The sequence below is a fragment of the Suricata suricatta genome, chromosome 1 (assembly GCF_006229205.1).
Source record: "Suricata suricatta isolate VVHF042 chromosome 1, meerkat_22Aug2017_6uvM2_HiC, whole genome shotgun sequence".
Classification (NCBI taxonomy): Eukaryota; Metazoa; Chordata; class Mammalia; order Carnivora; family Herpestidae; genus Suricata; species Suricata suricatta.
Window position 1 is genome coordinate 48,009,445 of NC_043700.1, and position 21,689 is coordinate 48,031,133.

The following is a 21,689-nucleotide window of genomic DNA, read 5'->3' on the forward strand; positions in this document are numbered from 1 at the left end:
TCAGCTCCATTGCTGAGCTAATGAATATAAAATCTCTGGCATGCAGTAAACAGTACATTTGGGAAATACCATGGTTTTCCTAATCACTGGACTTTTGTGGTATCTTCTAAGATACTTCAAGCTTGGCTTACCATACGCCCAATTTTAAATGATCAACAATTATATCTGGTGTAAAATACAAATCCAAAGATTCCACTTGTGTTTATCAGTCCCAAAGCCATTCAGGATACAATATTAATTCCATTTTCTTTCCAGTAAGGAATTTTAGATGTCATTAATGTACTCGCTCACAAACATGTGCAGGGGCCTGCTATATTCCAAAGACTGTGCCAGAAGCTGGGGAAACAGTGGGAGCAAACCACACACACAGGCCTGTACTCCTCAGAAACAGGCCCTCGGGGACTAACTGATATTCCCATTTAGCTTTATTTATACTAAACAACTAAAGGCCCATTTCTTCCATCAAGTAAAAGTGAGTGAGACCATCAAAGGGTACAAGTGAGTGAGACAATCAAGAGAGACTTTTTATTTCACTATATTATTTACATGTGTTAATTCAACTTATTTGAGGTACTACATATAGGAAATTTTAAATACTAGTATTTCTGGAGTTGTGATGAAAGATACAGTTACTTATTTTTATAGAATTCAGTTTACTTTTTAAACTTCTACATGATAACTGTTAACACTTACCTAAATATTGATGTGAAAAAATTATGATTTTTTTTAAAAGATGCAACATTCACTTCATTAAAAATAATGGTTGTTAGTTTTTCAAGTGTCTATGAAGGGCAAAAGAGGTTTACTTACAAGAGAATATTTGTTTATCTTAAAATTTTTAAAACTGGATCTAAATCTAGACTCACCTGTTTGGTATAACCTGTAAGCTAAGAATGGTTTTTACATTTTCAAATTACTGAAATAAAAGAATATTTTGTAACATGAAAAAATATATGAAATTGAAATTTTGGGGTTATTAATAAAATTTTCTCAAAACACATCCAGACTTATTTATTATAAGTATTATCTATGGCTAGTTTCGACAGGCCTGCAAAACCTAAATACTTAGCCCTTAAAAAAAGTTTCCTAATCCCTGGTCTAGAGAATCATACAAAAGTGTACAATGACAATTTCTGAAAAATGAGTGGCAGACTGAAGTCTCTTCAATCAACTTCTGTTACTCAGAAACCCTTATTTTCACTATTTTTCAGGTTAGCTACTATACCGGATTGTGAAGACAACACTGCCAACTCCGTATCTGTCAATACAGTAGCCATACATTTCTGGGGCAAAGGTAAGCAGCAAAACACTATGAAAATTTGGAAAACTAACAGTAGCAAAAGTGACTAAGAATTCAACCCTAAAGCAACTGAATGGAAATTGCTTGCCTTAAAAAAAAAAAAAAAAAAGGGCGGGGAGGACACTGGGTGGTTCAGTTAGTTGAGCATCCAACTTCAGCTCAGGTCATGATCTCACAGTTCATGAGTTCAAGCCCCACATCAGACTCTGCACTGGCGATGCAGAGCCTGCTTGGGATTCTCTCTCCCTCACTCTCTGCCCCTCCCCAACTTGCACTTTCTCTGTCAAAACAAAATATCTGTACTCCAGACAAAGGCAAACTTGCCTTTATGAACTCAAGAACAGCTGAATGTACTATAACATATCCAAATACACTTATTACATGTGGCACTTACTAAATTACAGGGGGAAAATACACATATGCATTATTTTTTTTAATTTTTTAAACTTTATTTATTTATTTTGAAAGAGAAAGAGAGTATGCAGGGCAGTGGCAGAAAAAGAGGGAGAGAGAGAGAATTCCAAGCTTGCTCCATACAGAGCTAGACTCTAGGCATGAGATCATGACCTGAGCTGAAATCAAGAGTCAGATGCTTGACCTACTGAGTCACCCAGGTGCCCCTACATAATTTTTTTGTTTTTTTATTTATTTTTGAAAGACAGAGAGATGGCATGAGCAGGGGAGGGTCAGAGAGAGAGAGAGGGAGACACAGAATCTGAAACAGGCTCCAGGCTCTGAGCTAGCTGTCAGCACAGAGCCTGATGCAGGGCTCGAACCCATGAACCATGAGATCATGACCTGCGCTGAAGCCGGACACTTAACCGACTGAGCCACCCAGGCGCCCCATAATTTTTTAAAGAACCTGAACAATTAAGGAACACTGAAGGCTGGAAAATAAGATATAAAGCCTTTTTTTCTTATTTTAGTTAGTCATGGTGAAGACACACGGAGCAACATTTATAAGGTTTATTTCATCAAGGGAGTCCAAGTATAAGTAAGCCTAAAACAGCATCTCTCTGCACAAGGGAAGAACTAGTAGTTGGTTTTTTTTCCCCCATTTTATTTATCTTTTTAGGTTTATTTATTTATTTTCAGAGAGAGCGAGAGAGAGACACACAGAGAGAGAGCATGCGCACACAAACTGGGGAGGGGCAGAGAGAAGGAGAGACAGAATACCAAGCAGGCTCCCCACTGTCAGCACAGCTCAACACAAGGCTCAAACTCCCGAACCTGACCTGAGCCGAGATCAAGAGTCAGACACTTAACTAACTGCACCACCCACGTGCCCCCTCTGTTTCCCCACTTTATATGCAGAAGTATTGCTGACACAAGGATGTAATAACTAACTATACAAGCGTCTTTTCAATTAGTATCAGAGATGTGCTGTGCTGCTCTCTCACCTCAAGGCTTTGTCCATCCTCCATGCTGGAAACAGTATTGAAAGAGAAAAATATGCCTGTGGTTGACAAGACAGCCCCGAACAAAGTGCAGGCAGGACACAGAAAAGGGGCAGACTTTAAAGCACAGATAGGCCAAAAATGGGACTGTGCTTTTGATGATGGAAACTAAATCTGAATATTAACCCTTTAAGTCTCCAGATGAACCAAAGACATAATTCGGAGTCCCAAAGTTTGAAGCACATAAATAGCTTCATCTGAACACAAACTTCTTGATACATGAAAAAAGCTATTATGCCAAATTAATTCAATCTAACTAATTAGAGAGCAGGAAGTTCTTCCAATTATTTTATGTACTGTCTGAGAAACACACTTGAATATGAGTACAGATTTCATTAATTGCAGTTCATTATTTTCCAGATTAGTTACTAAACTTGCATCAGAAGGTCACAGACAGCAATTTTGTCAGCTGCCACCTCTTTCAGTGCAATATCTTTGCATTTCCAGAACTCAGAAATTGATTACAAACAAAAACAAATCTCCATAAAAATGAGAAACGTAAGTCTTTATAAACATGTTCAAACCAAAACATTTTGTAAAATGTAAGAATCTTTGTTCTTAAATCTTCAGAGTAAACTGTTAACTTCTACCCTACAAGAAAAGATCCATGAGTCTTTTCAAATACTGAAATATAATGCCAAAAAATAATAGCATCTTGATCTGAAAACCTGCTGACTCCAAAGAACAAGTTAATAAACAATCATCTTTTCGTTAGAGTTTCACCACGGTTGTATGTTTGTATCTTTCCATGAGGGAGAGTACTGAACACTCTTGTTTGAAAATGTCAAGGACACCCTGATTAAAAGTACTTTTTTGAGAATAATTCTGCCTTCCTTACACAACTTCTGCCTCTCTTCCACCAAACACTGAAATTATAGGAATGACTGGTAGAAACAGGGCCAATCCTATTCCTCAGTTATTACCTGGACTATTTTTATATTCTCAAAATCTTATTTTTTTTAAAAACAGAAGTGACAGAAATTCTTCGGTGCTTTTTTGAAGTGAGCACCCTGCTATCTCTAAATCATTCTACTTATTCACAGCTGTTACCATGCTCTTTGTTAATTTCATCTCTGTCATTCTGTGTCTTCCCCCCCTGCTGTAGGGGAGCCATCCTACACTGCCCTCTCCGTCTCGGTGCTGCCGTCCCTTGACTGCTTATACAGTCAGCTCTCTTAGTCATTGTTTGGTCAAGCTATAAATAACTCCTTTAATCCTTCCTCATAAATCATTTCTGACGTTATCCCCTGAAATAATTCCAATTGGTCAGTGGACTGCCCGTAGTGGCATATCCAGAACCAAGCGCAGTAATCTAAGCGTGGTCTAATAATGCCAAGGGTGGTGTTTAGGTGAGTCCATGTGAGTTTCTTCATTATTGTGACTATTTCAGGAAGGACTTTAAGTCTTCAAACTAAACTGGGCCAGAAATATAAAAAAGGAAGAAGTTTTAGTATCTTTCATCATAGTTCGGTGGGAAACAGCTATAAAATGATAAAAAGAGAAAGTTGGGGGTGACAGTTGGGGGTGAAATAGAAATAAAAGAATATCCTATCACACATGGTCTATTTGGTTATCACATATTGTTTCTGTTGATACTCAAACCATTTGGGTTTCTTGTTTTGTGTGTGTGTGTGTGTGTGTGTGTGTGTGTGTGTGTGTGTCCGCGCACGCGCGTGTGCTATTTCACATTATGTATCTCCAGCTCCAGCAAGGTTACTATCTATTTATTATCTCTTCGTCTTATGCAGTATTAATAATTTATCCTTTCCCATACTGTAGAATTGATCCAGATTCCTTTTAGGCCTATGTACTGATTTCTATTTTTCTGGGTTCTGTCTTTGATGTTATTCTATACACACCAAGTTTTTTAGTCTTGGGCATTGATTATTTAATGACTATTTATACAGGCCATTGAAATGAGTGCGCTAACAAAGCACTAGCAGCAAATAAAACAGAATCAAAAGGGAGAGCAAGGTTCACGGCATTTGTGTATTTCTTTGCACTACTGGTAAGTGATACCACTAGATACTTCACACAGAGCAATGGCAAAGCCCGGCAGTGAACAGAATGGTCTAGGAATTTTCGCTAGCATGATGTGTTTTAGGCTTGTTACAAGACTGGTGATACAGAGAAAGATCATGGACATGGTGTCCCTTTATTTCCATAATGTATCTAACAAAGTCTCCCCTGATCTCTCTGGTAGAGAGAGGAAGAAATGTGGACTGGAGATGGTAGTTATGAACATAGAAAACTGAAATGTGCTGATCTGTCACCCTGTGACTTGAGGAGTGATCTTTAGTTGCCTATCATAGGGTTTTCTCTTAGGTCCTCCAATATTCAATTATTTTATTTATAATTCAAATGAAGACAGACTATGCCCTTAAGAGATTTGCATAGATAGCTAGATCAAATGTATTTTCTAAATAATTACTCAAGAAATATCTTGATATTCTAGGAGCATTAAAACAAAATTAAGATGAAAAATTTTAGAAATGAATCTAAAGTTCCTTAAGTATTTTTACACATTGTCTAGATAACATAGTAATAAAAGAGAAGAACTGCACTGACAAGGGTATAAAAAAACAAACAAATAAGGGAACGTTAACTGACCAGAGCACAACGAGCTAATACTGGTTTAAAAAAAAAAAAAGTACAATCATATGTTGCTTTGGTAGAAGTACATTATCTAGAAGAGGAAGACGATTCCACTATTTTCAAGTGTAGGCTTGAAAACACTTCCAGGCTCCCTACTTGAAGCAAGATGAAGCATTTATTACCCGAGATATAGTGGACTAACCTACAGCTATTAATTAGGTCTATAGAGAACCCCTTTCACCCCTCCCTTTAACTCCTAGGTAACACCAGAGGACACGCTGAAGCGAAGACTGGTCAGAAAGAAGTGGACTTTTTTCCTGAAAGACTAAGAGTTTCCACAAGGAGAGGAAGGACAGATCATCAACAACAGTAAGACCCTAAACTTTAGATATCAAAGCTTATTTTCAAGTGAATGGAATCCCATTATAGTAAAGACTACTATTTTTAAAAATTGGGGAGCACTAAAGAAGTCTAACCAATACAGCATTATTCTTACTGCTGTTATTTTGAAATTCCATTCACATTACAGTGCTCCATTTCCAAGGAGGAAACACCATTCAGGTGGCAACAACTTAAAGCATATTTAAGGAAAAGGAAACTCCATATTGGCAATGTTATTTAAAATTATGCTTTACTTCCCTGAGAGCTTTATTGGAGACAGTCAATAAAAATGATGTGAGCACAAGCATCTTTGATCAACTAAGTCCTGATGATAAGCTTAAGTTTTCCCCTCCTTTAGGAATAGTTCTTTCATGGAACTTGCATCAATGTAGGAAAGAAAGTTCATAATTATGTCTTAATATCACAAATCCCCACTCAGATGTGATTTCCTCACCTCTAAACTGCAAACATAGTACTTTATACCATTGGATGACACTTGACACATATAAACTATCTAATATTATAATCTGCATACCAATTCTAGAGAAGAGCTAATCAATAAACATATAAACATAACAACAGCCAATGAAAAGATGAAATATGGTAAACAGTACACTGATGAAGTAGAAGCTACTGTTTTGGTTTAGCTGGTCAAGACCTCTCTAAATGCAAGTATACTTCCTTAGACTGGCCTATCTTGACCACTCTAAATAGTAGACTACTCTACTAGAGACCTACTAGCCATGTAAAGACTTTGGGAAGGAGTACTCCAAGTATAAGGAAAGGCCAATGCAAAAAATTCTTGATACCTAAATGAACTTCAGGTGTTCATAAGATTAGGAAGCAAGGGAGAAAGGAAGGAAAGGAGGGAGAAAGGAAGGAAGCAGGGAAGGAAGGGGAAAAGCCCAACATGACTTAGTATGGTGAACACAGAAGAAATAAAGGGCATAAAGATTAAAAGTCAGGGGAACAGATCACATAGGATGCTGTAAGGCACAGTAGGGAATTTAGATTTTATTCAGTTTTAGTAAGAAGCAGTGGAAGATTTCAAGCCATGAATTAAAGTGAGACTTTGGAAGGTCACTTTGGCTACTTCATGAATAATAGACTTTATAAAGCAAAAAGTGTCAGACAGACCTCTATGTAGGCTGCTGGAACAATCTAGACAAGAGACGATGGTGGCATGAATGACTGATGAAAAATGGAGGTTAGAAGTCACTGGATTTGAAGCAATACCTGTAAAATTTTACTGATAGACTCTTTGAGATAGGAGCAACTAGGTGGACATTTGTACTATATACTGAGATGGGCATGTATTTTTAAGCAGTCTGTGTGCTGGGAGTAAACAGACTTGTGAGCTGAAACGAATGGTAATGTTTTGGACTTGTAAAATGTCAATGCCTAATTGATTTATGAGTGGAAAAGCTTAATGGGCAGTTGGCTCCATGAAGCCAAAGATCAGAGGCAAAGTCTGTGCTGGCGAGAGAAATTTGAGCACTGAAGATGCATAAATAGTTAGAGCCATGGAAGTAAATGAGAGGACCCATGGAAAGAAGGCCCAGAATGGAACTCTGGGGCACCTGAATATTTGCAGCTTGATTGAATAGATGGTCCCCAAAAAGGGCAATTGAAAAAGACTGAGCAGTCAGTGGAAGACATGCCAGGCAAATGTCCCAGCACTGGAGCCTAGCTAGAGATGCAAGTGTTTCAGGTATGATGTCAAGTCAGATGAGGACCAGAATGATGCAGGGAAGATGCAACTTCCTGGCGACTTTCAGAAAAGGTCCTTGAGTGGGGTCGAGCTTTCACAAACTGACTGGACTGTTTAACGCAACCACTCAGCACCTTCATGAAGGCCAATTTTGTATTTATATTATCATTTATTTATGAAATGTGAAATATTTGGGGCCACTCTCTCCAATACCATTGCTCATATACATGCTCAAAAAAGTAAATGGACAAATATTGCATAAGATATCTTTGAAATATCTCAAGATCACCTTTCTTAAACTGGACATTACAAAATGCAGTTATCTGCCTGTCACTACACTTCTTTCTAACACATTATTGTTCCTCTCATATCCAGAAGAACCATTCATTTACCAGCAAAACAGTAAAAATAATTTATTGTAGCAGGTGATTTGACTTGCAACATCAAAAACTCAAAAGTAGCACTGAAAAACTATAACTATAGAGTCTGGTTCAATAACTTCTAATGACATGCCAATTTCCTTTAACTTCTGTAAGTCTGTCTTCCCTAAATAACAATTGGAAAATGGTGGTTATCAAACTGTATACTTTGATAAAATCACCTGAGTGCTTATAAATACAGATTATAAAGACATCCCCCAATGGGGTATGGGTTATGAGGTCAGGCTGTTATTGCTTTTTTTAAAGTTACATTCTTAAAAAGCTACCATGGAAATTCTGACAGAGAGTCCATGCATCATACATTACAAAACAATGATGTAATAACAGAATAATATATGCAAATCCTTGGAAAAATCATTTTTGGCTACACTCCAACCAAGAATTAGACTTGCTGTTTCTTTTAGCTCTCATGGTCATAGATTCCTTTGGTCACTGTCAAGCACTTCTTATGTGCTTACCTTTAGTTTAAACATCCAAAATCATGGGTTTTTTCCATCCAATATGTGTACATGTCTACATAACATTACATACATGTTTATGTAATGCAAAGTTGAAAAAATTATATATGTATATCGCAGCCTTACAAAACTAATACCATCCCCTTGAATATGCATTCATCAACTCAGAAAATTCTTGTAAATAGTTAAGGTCTTGAACAAGGACTCACCTGCATTTCTGCAACTTGAATGTTTTAAGTGAAAGTGGATAAGCCAATGTCAAAAGACCTATTTCAACAACTGAACTTGCACTGCATGTGTTTTTGAAGGAGTATAAATAAATCCTCATTTATCATTTTCTGCTGAATTCACACCTACATAAGGCTGGAAATTACATTTCCAACAGGCTTTCCATTCACCATCGCATAAGAACAGTTTCCTGATTATGTGGAAAACCCTTAAGGTTTTCTCTAAAACTTATTTGAAGGCTTGGTGGAGAGTTTTAAGAAAAAGGGGAAATAAGACAAGTGATCACTTGTAATATTTTAAATGAAGAAACAGTTAAACCACAGCAGAGGGAAAGGAGGTAGAGAGGGAAGGACAGTGATGATATAAAATTGTTTGAAATAAGAAATGAAATCAAGAATTAAAAATAGAATTACATTTTCTGTTTGGCAATACACAAACAACACTAAGTGCACTTCATAAATTTTACTATTGTTGCTCTAAGTAATATTACCATAAATCACATTAGCAGTGTACTCGGCAGTTTTTAAAAGCAGAAAGGATTGAGACTGTCAATAAGTTTCAACAGCTCTGTTACCTCTGAAGAGAGTGGAGCAGAAATTATCACAAGCTTTTACTAGGCCTAAAAAGGCTGGTTCTAAGGCATCCCCACCACTGCTATCCCTCACCCTCCAGCATCAGTGCGGCGATACAGAGCATCATTCCACCAGGAATTAGGAAATGTTCACCGTTGCTTTCCTGATGCTTTTACCTGATGTGCAATAGGAGACAGCTGTTTGCTCCTTTTCTCATCACGGACAGGGAAGAGAGACTTCAAGAGCTTTGGCATCTGAGGCACAAAGGATTTTACTGGATTCAAGTAGGAGGCCGCTAGGCTACTAATTCCTGTCAACAGTATTGAAAGGAAAAGAGATAAAATGTAAAACTACGTAGACATTTTCTTGCCTGCAAGTTTGCCAAATTTCATTTGTAGCAAATCTAGCAATATAAATTCTTAAAACATATCCTTAAAAATATTAGAAAAACATAGTATTATTATGGCTATCCTCAAATAAAATGTTATTTCCTTCCAATTAAATAGCAGCAATTAGGATACTCCTAAAATGTTCTACTATCCACTGTTCCTGTTAGTATCTGAAGAGTAATCCATCCTCAGTCCTGTCACTAATTGGTTCAAGTTCTACCTTCTGCCCTAGAATAAGGTGGGTTTTTTTTTCATTTATATATCACATATATCACAGACATGTATAGCTCTCTATCTAGACCTAAAACTCTTTGAAGTCAGGGACTGTCTTCTTCAACTTTAGTTCTTCATACCAACTTACTGAATGAAGATGATGAAATGTACCATTTGGTTAGAAGGTGGTTGAGTTGTTTTCACAAGAGAGGTATCAATGCCCTGACCAACCACATTCTTACCTGGTCTTAATTACCAACGGCCAGAATCAGACATACAGACAATGCCTATGATTAAAAAGATTTCTCTCCCCTTAGTGAATAAAAGTAAAGTTTTAGAAAAATGTAACCTAAGTTATAAACTGTAAGACACTGTATCCACATAACACTTTAAAAACAACAAGCAAGTCAACCTGAGGAACTGCGTGCTACTGTCCGAATGGAAGCACACAGCCACCCGCACACCTCTACTCCATGCTGGCACTGGGATGACTCCAAGTCCATCGGTAATACAGTTGCTACATGGACCCATACAGTTCCAAAGTTTGTTAATTTTACGTAAAGTAGCATAATAGTAACTCTACATAGACTGTGAAAGGTTAAGGATATTTTATAATCATGAGAGCAATCACTAAAAAAATAAAGCAAAGAGATGGCTATAAATTCCAAGAGATATGTTAAAACTGATTTCAAAAAAGTCAAATAATTTACAAGAATGCAAAAATAGGAAACAGAAAAACAAAACGAAGGAAATAAATAGAAAATAAGTTTGGGATGAATAAAGAGCCAGAAGCACATAATCATCTAAATGCTGAGACCAAAAAATAGGGACAATCTAGACTTCTACCACAGTTAAATTAACATCCTACACTGAGGAAGACCCTTAATTAAATGAATAGCTGGCCAAAAACCTTTCAAAGGCTGCATATACCACAAAGTGAGACAATCAGACACAATGTGTCTCTTGAGGTAAGTACACAAAACTCCCCTTCCATTTATCCTACCTCCCACCGCTCCCTCAAAATGATGGAATCTGCTCAAGACTATAGAGTTAACTACCAATTCACAGGAAATACAGTTGACAGAAAATCCTGTTGAAACAACCCATGGGGATGTAACAACAGTAAGAACATAGTCTACTGTACAAAAGACGTGGTCTCTTCAGCAAATACAATGGATGGGGGAAAAAGAAGAGAACATATAGATTAAACTTTAACTCAAGACATATATCAACTCATCACAATTAATGAGCCTTACTTGGATTTTCATTCAAAATAACTAAAAGATATTTTTGATCCAACTGGAGAAATCTAAACACTGACTAGCTGTTTGATGGTATCTAGGACTTACCACATTAGAGACACATGTACAAATATTCACAGATGAAACAATATCTGGGATTTGTTTCAAATTATCCACAGAGGGCTTGGAGATGTAGCAGGAGTAGACATACATCAGATCAGTGATGAACAGATCATTCTGAAGTTGGGAGGGCTACCTGAGAGCATATGGTGTTATTCTTTCTACTCTTGTATGTTTGATACTTTCCACAGTAAAAGGGTTCTTCAAGGAGAGAGCAAAATAAAAACCTCTAAAGGGTTTGTCACTAACAGATGACTGCTAAATACACTGCTGATACATATAATTCACAAAAAAGAAACTTAGCTCAGGAGAACAGAGTGAGATGCAAGAAGCAATGATGAGCAAAGCAAAGTGATAAATACTGTACATAAGTAAGTATGGATTACAAGCTTTAAAACAACAACAATAGCAACAAATTTACAAAACTTTAAAACAAGGTAATTTCACTCCTAGGTATTAACTCTAGAGAAATATTCACAGAAACACTTATACAAGAACAAACTTTATTCATAGTAGCCAAAAGCTAGAAATAAGCCACATGTCCATAAACAGAAGACCTAATTAAAAATTGTGATAAATTCAACTGTGACAGTGAAATATTTCTCAACAACAAAAAATAAATTACTGAGGATGCAACAGTATGGATGACATGAACAGAAATGTTGAATAAAAGAAGCCAAACACAAAAAGAGCATACACTGTATAATTCCATTTCTATGAAATTCTAGAACAGGCAAAACTAATCTGAAAGAATAGAAATCGGAACATTGGATGCTCGCAGAAAGTAACTGGAGGCTGTGTACATTTTGACAGGTAAATGCATTTGTCAAAACTCATTATCTATGACTCATAGTCAAGAAAAAAAAGCAGTCAATATAAATAGACCATGAGATGGCCCAGATGCTGGATTTAGCAAATACTTTAAAGCAGTTTTTAGATACAGACCCAAGGAAATAAAGAAGAATCTGATCTTAACAAATGTATAGGTAGAGAATATAAGAAGAGAAATTAAAACTTTAAATAAAGAAACAGTAGGGGTGCCTGGGCGGCTCAGTCAGTTCAGCATCCAGCTTCAGCTCAGGTCATGATCTCAAGGTTCGTGGATTTGAGCCCCATGTTGGTCTCTGCATGGACAGCTCAGAACCTGGAGCCTGTTTCAGATTCTGTGTCTCCCTCTTTCTCTGCCCCTCCCCTGCTCATGCTTGTCTGTCTCTCTCTCTCAAAATAAATAATTAAAAAAATTTTAAATAAAGAAACAAGTAGAAATTCTAGAACTGAAGAGATTAATAACTGAAATAAAATATTCTCTGGATGTAGTTGACAGAAGGTTGGAAATGGAAGGAGAAATTATGCAACCAGAAGAAATAAAAAGATGAAACATAAAAATTAAAAATATATTGACCTTCTGTGACCTGTAGGGTAATATTAAACAATCTAACACATGTAGAATTTGAATGTCAGAAAGAACAGACAGAATCATTAGGAGGAAAATATAATGAAATAATAGCCGAGCATTTCCCAAATTTGTTGAAAACCTCAACTTACAGATTCATGAATATCAATGAAACACAAATAAGATAAGAACCAAGAAAACCATACCTAAGCATAGCATAGTCCAAGTGCTAAAAACAAAAATAGAGAAAACTATAAAAGCAAACAAGGTAAGAGAGTAAACAGAGACATAAAATACATGTAGGGAAAAGAGACACAAATGGTGGCTGATTCTCAGCAGAAAAGGAATCTAAAAGATAACGTAAGATGTCTGAAGTGCTAAAGAAGCTATCCACCCAGAATTCTCTAGCTAGTGAAAAAAATTCTTCAAATAAAGTCAAATGAAGATAATCTCAAAAAGAGGAGAGAGCATTGCACTGGACATTCTTTGGGTTAATGAGAAATGATATTGGATAAATATAAGACTTCATGAAGAACTGGATAGTGCCAGAAATAATAAATATGAAGAAAAATATAAAAGATTTTCTACGGTCTCTTAATCTCCTTAAAGACAGTGGCTATTTTAAGGCAAAAAGAATAACATTGTAAAATGGGTTCATAAAGTCTATAAAAGATAAAACAACAATTATACAAAAAAGAGGAGTCAAGGAACAGGCAAATGGAATTATACTCTGACAAGGTTCTTATATTTGTGTGGGAAATGATGTATTATTGGTTCTAAGTAGACTATAATAAGTTAAGAATCTATACTAGAACCCTTGAGCAAAGAATTTAATAAATGAACAAATACAGAAATACCAAAAAACCAGAAATGGAGATAAAATTAAATGCTAAAAAATATTTTTCCAATTATCCCAAAAGAAGACAAAAAAGATGTTACAGTGGGAAAAAATATAAAAAAGGCCAAACAGAAACCAACAGCAATGCAGCAGACATAAAAATGATAACACTTAGATGTGAAAGAACTAAATATGCCATGTAAAAGGCAAAAACTGTCCGACTAGATTAGAAAAGAAGTTAGAGCTAACTATATGCAATCTACAAGACAATCACTTTTCCTTCAAAGAACAAATACATATATACGTATCTAAAATTTTAAAGACTGAGAAAAGGTGACACCATTCATTAAGCAGAAGAAAGGTGATGGGGCTACATTAATATCAAGTGAGACAGATTTCAAAGAGATATAGAGGGACATTTCATGATAGAAATCACTTCATTGGGAAAAAAATAACAATCCTAAATATGTGTATATCTACCAACAGAGTTCCTATAAGAATGATGTAAAAACAGATAAACTAAATGGAAAAGTAGGTAATTTTTCATAATCATATTTGGAGAATTAATGCCCCCTCTCAGTGAGTGATAGAACAAATAGAAAAAAATCAGTAGAGGAACAGAATATTTGAAGAACAGATCTGAATAAGGTTATCAACCACACTGACTCAACTGATATATACAGAATGCTATGCTTTCAAACAGAACAGACCTTCTTTCCAAGCATACATGGAAAGTTTACCAAAGTACAACATAGTCTCAAAAATGTTCCAACAGACTGAAATATTAAAAAGTCTCTCAGATCATAAGAAAATTAAATAAGCCATCAATTAATAAAAAGATTCTCTCTAGGCATATGAAAATGAATTAACATGCTACCCAATACCCATGAGTCAAAGAATAAATCAGAAGGAAATTAGAAAATATTTTGAATAGAATGAAAATGAGAGCATCATATTCTAAAATTTGTGAAATGAAATGAAGAAATAGAAATAAATGAAACAGTCAATCAAAAACAAATCAATGAAACAGAAAGTAAACAATAAAGAAAGTAAGACCAACTTTGGTTCTGAGAGAAGACTGAGAAAAATAAGACATGTCTTGAATGTATTCAAGAAAACCAGAAAAAAAACAAAAATCATCAAAAATGAAAAGAAGGAGGGTTCAGTTGGTTAAGCATTTGGCTCTTGATTTCAGCTCAGGTCATGACCTCACAGCTTGTGAGACTGAACCCCAGATCCTGCTCTGCGTGCACAATGTGGAACCTGCTTGAGATTCTCTCCCTCTCTCTCTCTCTCTCTCTCTGTCCCTCCTCCATGCTCTCAAAATAAATAAACATAAAAAAAATTTAAAATAAATAAATAAAAAGAAGGAACATCACAATAGATCCTATAAACATTAATAGGGCAGTAAGGGAACACCATACATTTACTTAAAGAATAATAATAATTTAGATGACACAGAAAATACCCTGAAAAACATAACTTATGAAAACTGACTCACAAGGGATTACAAAAAGTTAACACTTTTTTAAAGAAACTAAAGTCATAATTTTAAAGTTTCCCAAAGAGAAAATTCCAGGCCCAGATAGTGTCACTGGTGAATCCTGTCAAACATTTAAGAAAGTAGTAATACCAAGCTTACATAAAATCTTTCAGAAATAAAGATGGTAAGGAAATATTTCCCAAGTCATTTTATGAGGCCAACATATTCATACCAAAACCTAACTAAGGCATTATCATGAGGAAAGAGAAGTATTCATCACAGAACATATACATAAAATCCTTTACAAAACGTAAGTTGAATCAAGTAGACACAAAAGATAACACATTAAGTGGTATTTAGCACAGTAATGCTAACATAAATTCAACATTCAAAAATCAATGTAATGGGGAAACTAAAAAGGAAAAAAATCAAATACGCATTCACTAGTAGGACAGGAGTTACATGGTGGGAAATCCTGTTTTAAAGTTTGTTTATGTATGTATGCATGCATTTTGAGAGAGAGAGAATGCGAGCAGGGGAGGGGCAGAGAGGGAGAATCCCAAACAGGCTCCATGCTGTCAGCGCAGAGGCTGATGCAGGACTTCATCTCACAAACTGTGAGATCATAACCTGAACCAAAATCAAGAGTCAGACACTTAACCAACGGAGCCACCCAGGAGCCCCAGGAAATCCTGTTTTAAACTATTTCTGAAAGATGCTCAAATTCCATGACAGTGGTTGACAAATGAAAAGATAACTTACCTGGGTCGGTAGAATGGTTACTTTGGGACCGGTCTGGGAGGGACGGGGCAACCGGAGCTATTCCTCTGGAACCTGTAGTCTGAGATACATCCTGTTGACTTTCCCACCGGCCCTGTTCAGACAAAAACAGCAATTTTTACTCAGAAAAACCTGCATATATTTAAGAAAAACCTGTTATAATTTCTAAAGGTTTATTCCCTTTCTAAGACATGACAGGTTTATGTACCTTTCCTCTTGTACTTTTCATCTTTACGGTGTAAATTTCCCAAGTACTAACAATACCTCACATTTGGATCTCCCCTCCAGTTCACAATGTGCAGTCTACTCAGCTCTGTCCTAACCTTCCGTCTGTACATCAAGCTGTTTCCCACGAAATACAGACACATGAAGACACTCCTTTTGAAAACCTCCCTTACGTTCTGCCTCATACGTTGTTTCTTTCTGCTCTTCTGCCTCAAGATCCTCTTTCACTTCAGATTCTCAGCTGAGACTGAGGAACAACTCTAATGTTGCAGGCTGTCTCTTCTCCCTTCTCCAGGGTGTATCCATCCATCCATTCACATACCGCTCATGAACGTAAAAATTCTAGAACAGTATATTACCAAGCCTCTTATTTTTAACAGGCATTAAAGTTTCAGTTAAGTGCAAATCAAGTAATCACCAGTTCCCAATGATGGAAATCTCTGGATTAACAAGTTTTATTGGACCCTCAACTTACTTTGTAAATCCCCATTAAAAAGATTTCATTGCATAATACAAGAACACCACCAGCTGGGTGATGGATTAATTTATAACAGGTGGTGAGCCACAAAAATGGTGATATTATCAAAGCACTTTTCAGTCCCATTTGGTAAAGAAATAACCCCCAACCAAATGTTCGAGGTACAAAACCCAGAGGCACTCTGTCTCCCTCTAAAAATAAATAAAGATTACAAAAAGAATTTAAAAAAAAAAGTACAAAACCCAGTAATGGAGATGAGATGCAAATCTCCTAAAAGCTTTAAGTTCCCCTTTGATCCTTTGATAATCACTCTGACTTCTTCTGTATCCGAGTTAAATAAGAGTGTTGTACGTTAAAGTTGGTAGAGTTCTCCTTAGTAATCGCCTGCAGATCGAGTTCTTCACTGCTCCTGAAGATGGATGGAGGTGGAAAGGACTCTAAGGTTTCAGATATGTATTGGAAACCTATCCGCTTTTAGCAGCAACCTAAGTACTGATCATAAAATCAATAAGCCCTAAGTGATCTAGATCCTGTTTACCTCTGAGAATGCCACTTTTCCCTAGGAACTCTCTCAGCACTTGATAGTTTTAAGAAATGGTATGATGTTTTAGCATTAGGAAGCCAGGAAACAAAACAGACATGAAGAGATGATTAGGGAAACTGTGAACTCTGAAACACTTCACTGTAGGAGCATTTGTGTTGCTATGAATCACACACTCATTTACATACTTTAATGTTTCGTTAATGTCTTTTGCATTTAAATTTAATTGTCTGTCTGAGAAGCTGCAGCTTTATATATTCTGGGACAGCACAATCAGGTAGCTAAACACTAAGGTCAATATTCTTTGGAGCTTCTCAGAGGAAGAAAAACCTCATGCTTTGTTTACAGTGTTATGCTCATCATGCAAGGTTGTTTTGAAGACAACTTAATTTGAGAATAAATTTATTTTTGTGTTTTAGATTTCTCGTTCTTGTTTGGCAGCTGACATAGTGGCACTCTGTCCCTTAGGACAACTAAGTAGCTGATTTGGAGTCAGCACCTCAGCCATTTGGTGTATAATGGTGCAATGAAAAATTATGTTGGTGTCCTCTCTTCCCCCAAGACACACTTGGGGCTCCGCTAGCTTCCCGGGTAATATTTCCCAGCTGGCACCCCGACACATAACGTTACTAACAGATAAGAATGGAAGCAGTAACTTTTACTGCCTCATATATTCAAATATCTCAAGTGAGAACATTTGAAAGGATGCATGCAGTATATACAAACTGCCTTAGCCATACTGTTAGCCCTGTCGGATGATGAAAAACGGAAATACATGTCACTTCATCCATCTACCTGAACCATCATCTTAACCTTGAGGAATTCCACATGCGAACTGTTCCCAGGTCTCACCAACCAAAGACAGGGACACAGAGATCTGCGATAGGACAGACACTGCTTTAGAGGGGACAACAAATTTGGATGATAAACTGGGAACAACACTCTCCCTCCTCTTTCTGACACCCACAGTCTCTAGGGGAACATTCCACTGAAATCATTCACTTACTCTTTTTCTCCTATAATGCATGCCCATTCTCTTGCCAGAGTCTAATTACACACACCGCCCCCCAGGGACAAGGCAATTACTGTCTTTCCAATAAATTTTACATCCCTGGCTGTTCCAGAGTTATTCTCCCTTTACTGAAATGTTTTGGGGCGGATGGAGGGAGGGGAAGGAAGCATCCTGATTTCAGGTACTTCAGAGGGAGATGAACTCAGGACAGTGAATAAAAAGGACTTGGCTGGGGGTGCCTGGGTGGCTCAGTTGGTTAAGCGTCCGGCTTTGGCTCAGGTTATGATCTCACAGTTTGTGGGTTCGAGCCCCGCATAAGGCTCTGTGCTGATGGCTAGCTCAGAGCCTGGAGCCTGCTTCGGATTCTGTATCTTCCTCTCTCTCTGACCCTCCCCTGCTCACAATGTCTCTCTCTGTCTCTCAAAAATAAATAAAAAACATTAAAAATTTTAAAAAAAGAGGACTTGGCCAAACACTAGACCTTTCTGCTCTCTTATGAGCTCAGTTCTCAAAATGAAAAAAGTATATATGTATATATATGTACATACATATATGCCTGGAATCTAAAAAGATAAATCTGTGATTTGCTTCTAACATTCTGCATGTTTATCAAACTTCAGAATCAGCTAAGGTGAGGAGACACAAGGGAGAAAACTCCAGCTTTGTTTTCAATCTTTAAACTAGCTTCACACTTATTAGGGATTATTTGTGCTAACAGGCTGGATTCAAAGAAATAAAACCCTATCTGAGACAGCAGTTATTTGTAGCCACCATCATGCTTAAAGACAAAATAGAACAGGCAAAACACAGGAGGCTCTCAGCTGATCTGAGAACATGCTTGAGTCCCCCCCGGTGCACCTAAAATTTCCCCTCACTGCTCTTCCCAGACACAGATTCTTTCGGTTTCCCAGAAAGAGGTCTGTTTTTGATCAGGAAAGGGACAAAGAGGTAAAGAACAAGAAGTGCCAGTGACATTCCAGGCCCAAAGGTGGCTTCCAATGCAACTAAAGAAGTGACTCATATTTGGCATCAGCCTTTACCTGTGCCACACAAGATAAACTGCATTTTCAGGAAGGTGAGGCAGCCAAGACACACAAAAATCAGTTTTGTTAACTGAATATTCATTTAGGCTTTTGGCTACTTTTAACCGCATCAGAAACTCCAGTAAGAAGACGATAAACACAATATCTTACTCACTCATTAAAAAGTATAATTCCACCTAAAATGGCTTTAGAAATATCAATATTTTTAAGTTGATAGTGTTCCTTGCATTGCAAAAGGTCTTCATGCACAGCCAATATTCAGATGGAAAAACAATCTGCTAAAATTAATTCTGTAGCTAAGTCCATCTTGGTAGACTGATTGTAAAAAGCTTGCTAAGTTTTCATTGTATCTATTAAAAAACTGCTTTGTAATAATGACAGTTAACAGTAATAGGAACAACATTGCAACTATATACACATACATATACTCTTAATCCCCTTTATCTATTTTACCCATCATCACACCCACCTTCCCTCTGGCAACCACCAGTTTGTTCTCTGTATTTAAGAGTCTGGTTTTTAAGGGTCTTTTGTTGTTGTTGTTTCTTTACTGGAGGAGAGGGGAGTGGGAGATGGGCTGAATGGGTGATGAGTATTAAACAGGGCACTTGTGATGAGCACTGGGTATTATATTTAAATGATGAGTCACTAAATTCTATATCTAAAATTAATATTACACTGTATGGTAACTAACTGGAATTTAAGTAAAAACTTGAGAAAAAAAAATGAATGACTGTTTTTAAGCCCTAAGGTGAACCTAAAAGTTGGGAGTAGTTCATCAAATTCAATTTATCTTTTTAAGATTAACTGGTCCACCAATTCAAACGTGGTGGAGCTCAGCACAGCAATTCTCATTCTAATATGGAGTGAGCATCAATAATAAGGACCTGTAAAATATGGCCAGGCAAATTCCAAGTGTCATAGGTCAAACTGGAGACTGTTCTTAGTAGCCCACCATTTCCTCTGACTTCCCCAAGAGCCCTAATCCTACAAACTCTCTGCCCTTGCCTCCCTCCCACGCCTTTTAGTGTCACTTTGTCTGAAATGACTAATCTTTATCATGGTATCAACTGAAAATTAGGAGGAAAAAGGAGATGTGAACCTCTTCTGTGGCCTCTTCCTGCTTCTGAACATCTTTTTAACTAACCTGAATGCTCCCATATTACACAGGGGAAGACAGCACATCAAAGTCTGTGGTCTATAATTCTGATTTCATAATCAAGAACAGAGGGCTAGGCACAGAAATGAATGGGACACAGAACCCAGAAATAGGCCCACACAAGTTAAATGCAAGGTATATGTAACTAACATTCAAGTATTTCAAAACTCATTGTCTAGCATCTTAAGCATCATCAACACCAGATTAAAATTATGTTTCTGACTTGACTCTCTTGTGCATTAAATACTTTCATTGCAAAGAATCCTGCTGAGAAAAGTTCTGTGGTGTCAAAGGAATGCCTAAAGCACTTTTGTCACTTGTTTTTACTCCCCTTTCCTTGTCCCATGCTGGAGAAAAGGACATCTTACAAGTTCTCAAATATTTATTTGCATTATTTGCTTAATATGAATTATTCCAAGTCCTCACATTCCAGAGCCTTCTAAATTTGGTAAGATGTCTTAATTCCTGGGATCTTTCAACAGATACGTTTACACTCTTAGAACAAGAAGCATTTGAAAGGAATCCTACATACTAACTACCAAAGTTATTTTTACAATAAAGAGCCAAAAAAATGATTACAGTGTCAAATTTAGTCATCTTATAAAAACTGAATGAATTTAAAAATTCATTCTTCTTTTTTATAATTTTTTAAAAATGTTTATTTAATTGTCTATTTTTGAAAGTGGGCAAGCATGAGCAGGGAGAGGTACAAAGAGAGAGGGAGACACAAAATCTGAAGCAGGCTCCATGCTGTCAGTGCAGAGCCCAAAACAGGGCTCAAACTCAGGAACTGTGAGATCATGACCTGAGCCAAAGCAGGATGCCTAACTGACGGAGCCATCCAGGTGCCCCTAAATTTCATTCTTATTCTCAAGGTAAAAACAAGCATGATACAAGTTTTAGGTAGTAGGATGGTACTTACATCCTACTCACTAGGAAAACCTATAGATTAACCCCTCCCTGGATCTCTGAAAACTGAAGAATGCAGGAAGTCTCCCAAAGAAAAAGGAAAAAAAAAATGAGTCTGCGATTTTTCAAATTAATTTCTTGTGGATGTTGTGTACAAATTGTTACAAATAAAGCAATCGGAGACCTTCTCAAAACACTATTCACAAGAGAACTCTTCCTACTTAAAAGAATAGGAAGTAAAGTTCTTCACTTGTTTTTCTTCTCAATGTTTTTTTGTAAATAGTTTATTGTCAAATTGGTTTCCATATAACACCCAATGCTCTTCCCCACAAGTGCCCTCCTCCATCACCACCACCTCTTTTCCCCCCTCCCCCTTCCCCTTCAACCCTCAGTTCATTTTCAGTATTCAATAGTCTCTCAAGTTTTGCATCCCTCTCTCTTCCCAACTCTCTTTCCCTCTTCCCCTCCCCCTGGTCCTCCATTAGGTTTCTCCTGTTCTCCTATTAGACCTATGAGTGCAAACATATGGTATCTGTCCTTCTCTGCCTGGCTTATTTCGCTTAGTATGACACCCTCAAGGTCCATCCACTTTCCAACAAATGGCCATATTTCATTCTTTCTCATTGCCATGTAATACTCCATTGTGTATATATACCACATCTTCTTGATCCACTCATCAGGTGATGGATATTTAGGCTTTTTCCATGTTTTGGCTATTGTTGA

At 36.9% G+C, this 21,689-nt stretch overlaps 1 protein-coding gene across 3 annotated transcripts in view; it reads right to left on the bottom strand.

Moving 5' to 3' along the window:
* The window catches only part of KIF13B (kinesin family member 13B), a 197,260-nt gene that overhangs the window by 16,981 nt on the left and 158,590 nt on the right, over nt 1–21,689 (bottom strand). For all 3 annotated transcript variants that reach the window (XM_029938512.1, XM_029938510.1, XM_029938508.1), the window contains 2 exons: nt 15,582–15,693; nt 9,319–9,452 (listed from right to left, as the gene is read on the bottom strand). In XM_029938512.1, coding sequence (XP_029794372.1) covers nt 9,319–9,452; nt 15,582–15,693 — 246 coding nt within the window. The remainder of the gene's footprint in view (nt 1–9,318; nt 9,453–15,581; nt 15,694–21,689) is intronic.